We start from the raw sequence: 9,241 nt of genomic DNA, 5'->3' as shown, positions 1-9,241 counted from the left end.
TTAGGAGAAGTTGGAGGTTTTCCTCTTCAGAAGTAACGGTTTTCAAAGCAGTTATTGAAATGTCTAACCAGATTTTAATCATATTGTTGGCTCAAATCAATTCTCCATTTAGCCGTCGAAAGTAATACGGGATCGTATTGGTGTTGCTTTACTTCGCTCTATGATTGGTCCAGAAAACTCTTGCCACTATCTTAAAGTGCACCTAAACCCAAAAATTTTTTTCGCTTAACGAAATAAGCTTATTTTTTGGAGTATTTCTGTTCAAAAATATTTTAATTTTCTCAAATCTTTAATTTTCTGTGCCCAGTCAAAGTACGGAAAATCGGCCGCCATCTTGCCCCACGACCGAGTTTAAAGAGGAATGGCTCTAGCGGGTAATGTGACGTCAAATCGAGAACACGAAAGTCTGCATTTCACACATTTTCACTTGTTTGGGAATGTTGTCGTCGATATTGTCCGAAATATGCCGACTAAGTGTGTTGTATGAGGAATGTATGAAATGCGATACCCTTTTGCAAATTTCGCACGTTGCTACAACCTTCTACAACACATTTAGTCGGCATATTTTCGGACGAATATCGACTACAACCTTCCCAAACAAGTGAAAATGTGCGAAATGCAGACTTTCGTGTTCTCGATTTGATGTCACATTACCCGCTAGAGCCATTCTGCTTTAAACTCGGTCGTGGGGCAAGGTGGCGGCCGATTTTCCGTATTTTGACGCCGGGGCACAGAAAATTGAAGAGTTGAACAAATAAAGAAATTTTTGCCCAGAAATGCTCCAAAAAATACGCTTATTTCGTTAAGCGAAAAAAAAAGTTTTGGGTTTAGGTACACTTTAAACAATCAGATGCAAAACTGAATGACCACGTAATTGGCTGGGCTCGTGTGAAAGTCTTTGATATTGTCTACAAAACATCAACCTGAAACTGCCTTCATTTACGTAATTTTACTTTAAAAACGGAAACATCAAAGCAAGTTTTTCTCGCTTCACTGCAGAGTTGAACCAGAGGAACAAACAAGTTGCCAAGACGATTGTATCAGTCGTGCTCTTCCCATAGGTATTGAGGTTGATGCAGGCAGAAAAGACAAGTTCTATCTCTGGTTCGCTACACTGGGACTCGCTAACCCAGAAGTAAACCCGTAGGTTTATTTTTATCCGGCAGCCAAACCACCCCACAAAGACGCTGAAATCTTTGCTCGGATGCAAACGAGGCCCAACTAACGTTGTCGTGCGAATGCAAAATCGCAGCATGTAAAATAAAAGGCGGAGCGGCCTTGTTGGACTCCTTAAACTCCGAATATCGTCTTCGCGATTCTCTTCTTTAGCTGCGGTACACTTCGTTGTAAAGGAGTGCAAAGAATTGAGAGTTACACAGCGGTACACAAAAAGGCACTGCTAAACTAATAAGTTTAAGGACTCTCGTCACCTTTTTATGGGACTGATAACATTTCGAAAATTTTATGAAAAGTTAAAAGTTATTCATTTTATAGAAGCAGTTACATGTGAAGACTACAAACCAGTTTCTAATTCCTAAATCTCAATGCAAAATATGGATTAACTATTGAAAGCTACCTGAAAACGCGCGGGCAATATTTGGATCTAGACTAAATTGTTAACGTTTGCAGAGACGGACTCAGAAGTTTTTTATAGCCTCACGAAATTGAGGCGGTGCTGCAGATGTTATTCTTGATGACTCTGAAACGATGAGGACTTCTTCGGCACGTTTTTGAAAACGATTCCTCTATATTTGTGGATAGTTTAGGGAATTTCCGCTAAAGATTAACATGATAAAATAGTAGTTGACGTTTGAGCATGGTCGTGACGCCCACAATCATCAAAATATAATTACTAGTAAGAGCTGTAGCCTGCAGAAGATTGTATTAAATGATTTTAAAAGCAGCGTTTTTTTGCGTCTGTAAGACGTCAAGAGGAACCAGACATCCACAGTAGCTAGCGATGTTAACAAGACAGGGGTGAAATTGGAAAAATTAAATGACCTTGCCTTTGGCAGGGCTCATGTTAAAGTCTTTGCTGTTGTCTGCGAAACACAGTGTAGTTTCATATTGAGAAAGGAAGCACCAACGGCAAATTTTTCATGTTTCGATATTTCGCTCACTAAGACTCAATTTTGCCTTCAACAAGTCCAAATAAGGAAAGTTTTCACCCTTATGTTTAGCCTTCGAACATATCTTTATATTCTCACGACAGCATATAACCTTAAAAGTACTTCGTTGCTCATTTCGAAAGTCTCAGGTGAAATTGTTTGGGTTAGTGTTCGAACAACAACAAATACTTAATCTCCCAGGGCCACCCAGCTGGCGTGCCCACCCATATCTACCAACAGTGACACCGCGGAAATACGTTTTTTAGGGCACGATACAGTATTTTAATGGTCAGCGGACACCTCAACGGAACCATGAAATGCCGATAACTTTTACAATGTTTTTCGCCGTGAGTCAAATCGACAGCGTAAAAAGTCAAAACTTAGAAAAAATACTGTAAACTTAGCTTTTAAACTCGACTCACCTTTTGGATAGTTCTTAAGCTCAATTATATAAATTGCCAAAGCCGAACTGAAGTTGCACACGATATGAAATTGTTGTTTTTCGCTGGCAGCTCCGTGGCAACTAAGTTTTGTTTATAAAAGAGCTTATGCACCAAGGCTAAAATTGAGACGATTTTTGAATGGTTGAAGCGGTGATCCGAGGACGCTGCACAATCAGGTTTGTAAAGCAGTGGCTTGAACCGTATAAATCGGCATGTCAACGGCATTTCGGTCAGATTCGCCGAAAAGAAGACAAAAAAAGCCCGTGTAGCACGGCCACCCTATCCCTACTAGTTACTGTATGTATCATAGTTGGCCAAAAAACCTATTACTGTAACATACATAGGACTGAAGCCCCCAAAAGTACAAAGACTGGCTCAACTAGATGAAGAATAAAGCGAGGTATGCTTTAAGTACAAAATGTCCATTATAATGATAATAAAGAAGTTTTCACTTTCCACCTTAGTTTGTAATTTTTTTTTTCTGAGATGTAATTTTATTTCTGAGCAATAGTTTTACCTTCCCAACAAGTACTTCTCATTACAATTATGAATAATTTGTGGGATGTCTTTTTTTTTAAACTGCTTTTCCCTCACTAATCATTTTATTTTATTTATTTTTGCTTTTTTCTTTCTTTCTTTACTAACTTAATGCCATCTGCAACATAAAATGTACTGAGCTAACAGAATACTTCTGCTTTATTTATCTCCCTGATTCACAAAGTAACATTACCATCTTGGTACAACTAGAAAACAAATTTTTAAGAAACAAAACTACTGTAAGGTAAAATAATTATTATAATATAATTTAATCAATGTGAATAAAGCGCTGCATTGTCTTTTCTCATATTGCAACAGCCTTGAATGAATCAACTATCTTCTAAACTTGATTTCTTATATTCAGAAGCTGCCTGAGTTATAAACAAAGAATTCTTGTTGGGTGTTTATGGAGGTGTAAAGAACATAATGATTATGATGATTAATCTTTCAAATTAGAAATGTCAGAGGGAAATTATCAGAAGTATTTTCTGAAGTCGAACAAATGAAGTTAAAAAATGTTCAGGAGAAAATTGAATAGATTAAGTCAGCTGTCAATTCCCAGTTAACAGTAAGTCATGGGGAGTAACCAAAAGCTTGTAATTAGCCTGTGTACTGCTGTGCCCATCTAGTCAAATAAAAATCAGGGATGGGATATTCCCAAACATGAACAATGATAGCACCATGCAGATGTCCTTTTCCCAACTTATTACAGGGAAGGGGAGCACTGGTATGGCTACGCTAGTTGTAGTCAATAAGAAATTCTCAACAAGTTTCAGCAATACATATATTTTGCCACCTTGAAAAAAAAATGGTTACAAGTCAAATTGGAATGTTTCATAATGATGTTCTCAGTGTGGAGATATGATGTAATATTACTGATGGGGATCATAATTATCCTTACAGTGCTTCAGAGCATGTGATTTATATGATTCCTCAAGCACATGGAAACTAAGTAAAGCTATGCAAAGCTAATCTAAAAAAAATGAATTGAAGAAGAGTAGTTGATTATTTGCATAAATTAATGCAATGTACATGCAAGATAGTGGAATATACTTCAGGTAAACATACATGTGCCTGTAAAAGTTTCAAATGACTGAGTTATAAAAATATAATAACAATCATAATCATAATAGAAAAGTGGGTTTCATTGAAAATGCTTTCGAGCTTTAGAGCTGTTTGGGAAATTAAAGTAGCAGTTGTAGTAACAGGTACAAGCAAACGTGCCAAAGACAAGTAATGGAGATCTACAATCGATTAATATCAATAAAGACTTAATTCAAGATAAATTGTAAATGAATCAATCATGTTGGACGGTCTCAAATACAAACAAATCGCAATTTCTTCGATTTCCACTCCCTTTGTAAACATCACCATTATATGAACTTAAGTCAGGCGTTATTCTGTTCATGAGAGATAACTTGTTGATAAAACTGCAAGTATATGAAATGAACAAATGTTTTCATATTTTAATTTGGATATATCAACGAAGTTGAAATGGTAAATTGGCCACCGTAACGATTACAAAAGCTGACGTTTCGAGCGTTACGAACACCCGTTCTTACAGGCACAGAAAATCAGAAAGGTGGAATGGCGAAAAATCAGTCTACAAAAGTAAAATTCTCAACCAAGCGAATGATTTCCAAAATGAAAAGGCACCGCAAGTCGGCGCAAAGTGAGTGTGAATATTTTCACAACTCAATAATTACGTGTATCGCTTCATGCTAATAACACTTAAAAATCCAACCAGTCTTCAGACTCGCTGGAAAATTATCTTACAGAACTAATCTCTTGCTTTGTCTGGATAACTATCGCTGTTTTTGACAATTCTGAAGGCGAGGGCGACTGACGAACCACGATCGCACTTCGTAACGACGGCCAGCTAAAGTCAGCAAACAGCACAAAACTCCAAACAAAATGACTCCCCTGTACCGCTATTTGTTAAGACGTGGTTTTAGTATTAAAAACCCATTCAAAGGATCAACCATAATAAACGAGGAGAAGTATCAGGGATGTTTTCCGACTTAAAACCATGTAAAAGGCCGATGTTTTCATCGAACTCAGTCCACAAACACATGGAAGCAGTTGCCAGCCTAATGTTGATGACCACTGACCACTGTGACGTCACAAAAACGTATTTCCGCGGTGTCATCGACAGTGAATATATAAACATGTTCCTTAGCGCGTATTACTCAGTAGAATAAGGAAGAATCAGAGAGTATGCAGAAGTGTAGAGACAGAATTTCTTAGTTGGAGTGAGTGTTTAGCAGCACAACGCACTGAGAAGTATTCAATGGGACAGTGAGAATCAAAGTATAAGAGCCTAAGAGATCGACCAGAGTTACACAGGATGAGGTGAACTGGGATGTACGTAAAATTTTGTACTGGAGAACTGAGTAATTAAAGAAAGAAGAAAAAGAAAATTCGAGAGTCTTGGTGCCTTTCGCCTGAGCGTGGTGTGCTCGATCGCTAGCTCCCCTTGACATTTGACAGCGCAAAATTATAATAATGAATCCGTCAAATTCCCCACGCATTACTTTCTATTTTCAAAACAAATTTGAACTTTGGAATAATTTTAGAAAACGGCTTTGGCGTCCCCCACAATTTTTTAATAGCCCTGTGTGATCCACGATCCGGCGGAGGTTTGTGGTCAATTTTTCACAAAGAACCAGCTTTTTCTTTGTCCCCCCTAAAATATCGTTGACGATCTCAGAGTTGGACTGTACGCCAATGGAAGTTCGATAAACAAAATTTCAAGGTTTTTTTAAGACCGTGATGGAAAGTTTGAGTTTTCAGGGGACTGCTTCGTCGTTAATTTGAGTGATTTCTTTGCTTGTCACGGATGCAAACCGAGATGTCATTTTTTCCCGAGTTGCTCGGGGGTAAATAGCAAAGGATATTCGGAGCTTGAATAGCCAATCAGAGCGCGCCTTCAACGCTATCCACTGTTTTAGTATATACTAATTTCGGATATCCCCCAGTTTTAGCAAGGGGATATTCGGTCAAGTGATGCGTTCAGACCAATCTCGCGCGATTGGAAATATTTAATGCATTGGAATTACATATATTTTTAAATGGAATAAGGCTCCTAACATGCCGTGAAGCAATTTGAATATTCACTTCACGTTTGTCAGTTCCTCCCACTCATTGAAAACAGAACGAAACTCGTGTTGGTTTCGCTTGATCACAGTGTGTCTACCTAACAGTGGAGTTGGTAGAAGTTAAACATCCATTGTTATAGTCGAAAAAAAAAAAGAATTTTGGAGGAAGGTTTTTAACCCTTTCTCCTTATTATCTTTTAATATAATATCTACTTGATATTTACTTTAGGCGTGTCCCTGGAGACAGGTTAGACTGCTCTTTACACCTCTCCCGGAGTAGTTAAATATTCAGTTCACGTTTGTTCCTCCTGAAAGCAGATTGAACTCCACTTTACAACTGTCTTGGGGCAATTAAATATTCAGTTCACGTTTGTTCCTCTAGACAATAACAACTTACTTTGTGTATAATGCTGAATATTTAGATCTATTTATACTGGTGCTAGCTTAATTTTCTTAACAACAGATGTGGACAATTTGCCAAAGACACCATCGAAAAGAAGGTTAAATCGACTGGTAATTCCTCCAAACTGACGGCATGCAGATTAGGACATATTGATTAGTTGAACAAACAAGTCTTAAAGAGCTAATTTTCAATATATCGTGATGATTCCGACTGACTTATTCCCTCCACGCAATCATTGTATTGCTGACAACCCCCCACACGCCCTCTCAGGGAACAGCTTTCAGGTCCTGTATTTATATAGACTGCTTTAAACCACTCTGGATACGACTGTTGTCTCTGGTTGTGGTAAGTTTACTGAACTTTTCCTGCTCTTCTCTATTTTTTGTTTTTTTTTTTTGTTTTGTTTGTTTTTTTGGTTTATAGGGTTTGCAATTCATCTTTCAGTAATAACCTCTTCCAAGTGTTATAAAGTGGGGGAAACGAAGGAAGTCACTTGATATACAACTTCAAAAATAAATCAGTTGCCGAGCACAGGGAAAGCAGAGTTTAGCGGCGACATCAGTGCGTTCAGGTAAGTTTCCGTTCTATCAAAGATCGATAGAGATTTTACAGAAACAATAAAGCTGCGACGGCAGGAAAACAGGTTTGCAACCTAGATGCAACTTGAGAACTGCATCATTATCATTATTTTTAACGATAAGCAGAGCCTTTTTAAAAGGCTTTTGGCCCGCCGAGACTCTCCGATGGGAAATTGACCGAGGCCAAGAGCCATAATTGGGTCCTAATTATGGCTCTTGCCGAGGCGTTGTGCAAGTATTTTTTGTTTACACATTTTCAGGTAGCAATATATATGTAATGCAATTACCTTTGATAACGACACCCGAATCGGACTTTATGCCTCAGGCTTGTGTGCCTGTCGCTGAAACAGTTCTTATAATTCATCGAATATAGTTTGTTCAGATATTTTGACGATATCCCCAGCGGTCTTACGTAATAGCTTGTATAATTGAGATACATGACCGCCTCAATCGCTACTGTCTACATATAGTTAAATCAAGAATAACAATCACCTAGTATCGCAAAAAAAAAAAAATGCCAGACCACAGAACATCATATTATTCACTAGAAAAGTTAAAAAATTATCTCCATCTATAGGTCGTTTGGTGGAGTGAAATTTCAATTGAAACTCAGTGGCTCCGGCCCAACACAAGCAAAATGATGTCACGTCCAGCTGTCTCCCATTGTATTCCATGGCTTGTTGTGCTTGGCACGGAATGTCTGGTCATAGTCATCCTCAATATTATGACCATTATCGTATTTGTGAAGCAGCGCCATCTACAGAGGAAGAGTACATACTTGATCATCCATCTGGCCGCAGTCGATCTCTTGGTCGGGGCGGTTTCTGGGCCTCAGTGGATTAAAGGCGCTGGGGGCGTGTACTGTAAGCTGTGGGAGTACGATACGCCTGATAACAATTGGTTATATATAATAGAAAGTGCTATAGGACGTAGATTTTATCAAGCCTCACTTCTCAATCTCGCTTTTATTTCATTAGAACGAACACACGCAACTTTTCGTCCTCTGAAGCATCGCTTCATTAAGAAATGGGTTTATGGAGTGATAATAATTATCATTTGGTTGATACCTGCAGTCATGATCGTTACTGTATATGGACTTCTCTTTCATATTAACCCCAATTGCAAGTGGCCTTTGGTCTTCTTCTCATATTGTGCTATCCTTCTTTTTGTCATAGTTGTATGCTATGTTTCTATTTATATCAAAGTTCGTCTTGGTCGTCATCCTCAAAATCACGGTGCAGCCGGCTTGAGGGAAAGAAAACTGACCAGCACATTGTTTCTTGTCACCTTTGGATCGTTGTTAACTCTCCTGCCCTTGGAGGTATACTATGGCACGGCGGCTTTTGATCGTAAGCTAGTTTTGAACCTTTCCCTTAATTCTACTTTTCACATTGATGTGATAAAAGTTACATTTTTGTTGCTGAACTCTTTCATAAATCCTATAATTTACGCCATAAGGATGCCAGAATTAAGAGCAGGTATATTAAAAATAATATTTCGTAGGGGTCCCCGCCGTTCAAATGGGGCCGTCAATATTCCACTCTAAGTTCGTTAATTCAAAATATTTCAAGAAAGACAAAATTTGAAGAAAAAAAGCGAGAGCTGGCTTGTTAATATACACATACTTTAACTGCAAATATAGTATGCTTTAAGCAAAAGAGGAAAATTCGGCCATGCTTCTCTACATTGTTAACACACGTCCATGACGAATGTCAATGGCGAGGTTCAAAGAAAATACTGTTTGTTAGGTTAAGCATTATAATAACGGAAAACAACATGTTCACTCACTGATTGGGCTGTGATGATTAAATAACTGTAACCAGTAATTTTAATGATTTAAAAATATAGCGAACGTGGTGATATTCTTACACAAGAGCACCAAAGAGGTAAAGGTATTTTTAAAGATCAGGGAAACGACATTGAATTGTTTTAATTGAATTGTTGTTTCCATGTAGAGCACATACCACTGTTGTCACAGAAACTGAAACAGATTGTTGTAGTGTTATATTACCTGAGTGATACATAAATAAAGATACAAATAGATGATACATTAAAATTGCACTTCGTTTAATAA

At 37.9% G+C, this 9,241-nt stretch overlaps 1 protein-coding gene across 1 annotated transcript; it reads left to right on the top strand.

Annotated features, from left to right (window-relative positions):
• Positions 1–7,730: 7,730 nt before the first annotated feature.
• Positions 7,731–9,241, top strand: LOC148728140 (uncharacterized). Its single transcript, XM_088725553.1, has one exon. It carries the CDS (start codon positions 7,805–7,807, stop codon positions 8,711–8,713), a length of 909 nt encoding a protein of 302 aa, XP_088581679.1. The 5' UTR covers positions 7,731–7,804; the 3' UTR covers positions 8,714–9,241.

The sequence above is a fragment of the Stylophora pistillata genome, chromosome 6, assembly GCF_964205215.1.
Source record: "Stylophora pistillata chromosome 6, jaStyPist1.2, whole genome shotgun sequence".
Classification (NCBI taxonomy): domain Eukaryota; kingdom Metazoa; phylum Cnidaria; class Anthozoa; order Scleractinia; family Pocilloporidae; genus Stylophora; species Stylophora pistillata.
Note: the sequence above shows the minus strand (reverse complement) of the source record. Positions and strands in the feature narration are given on the sequence as shown.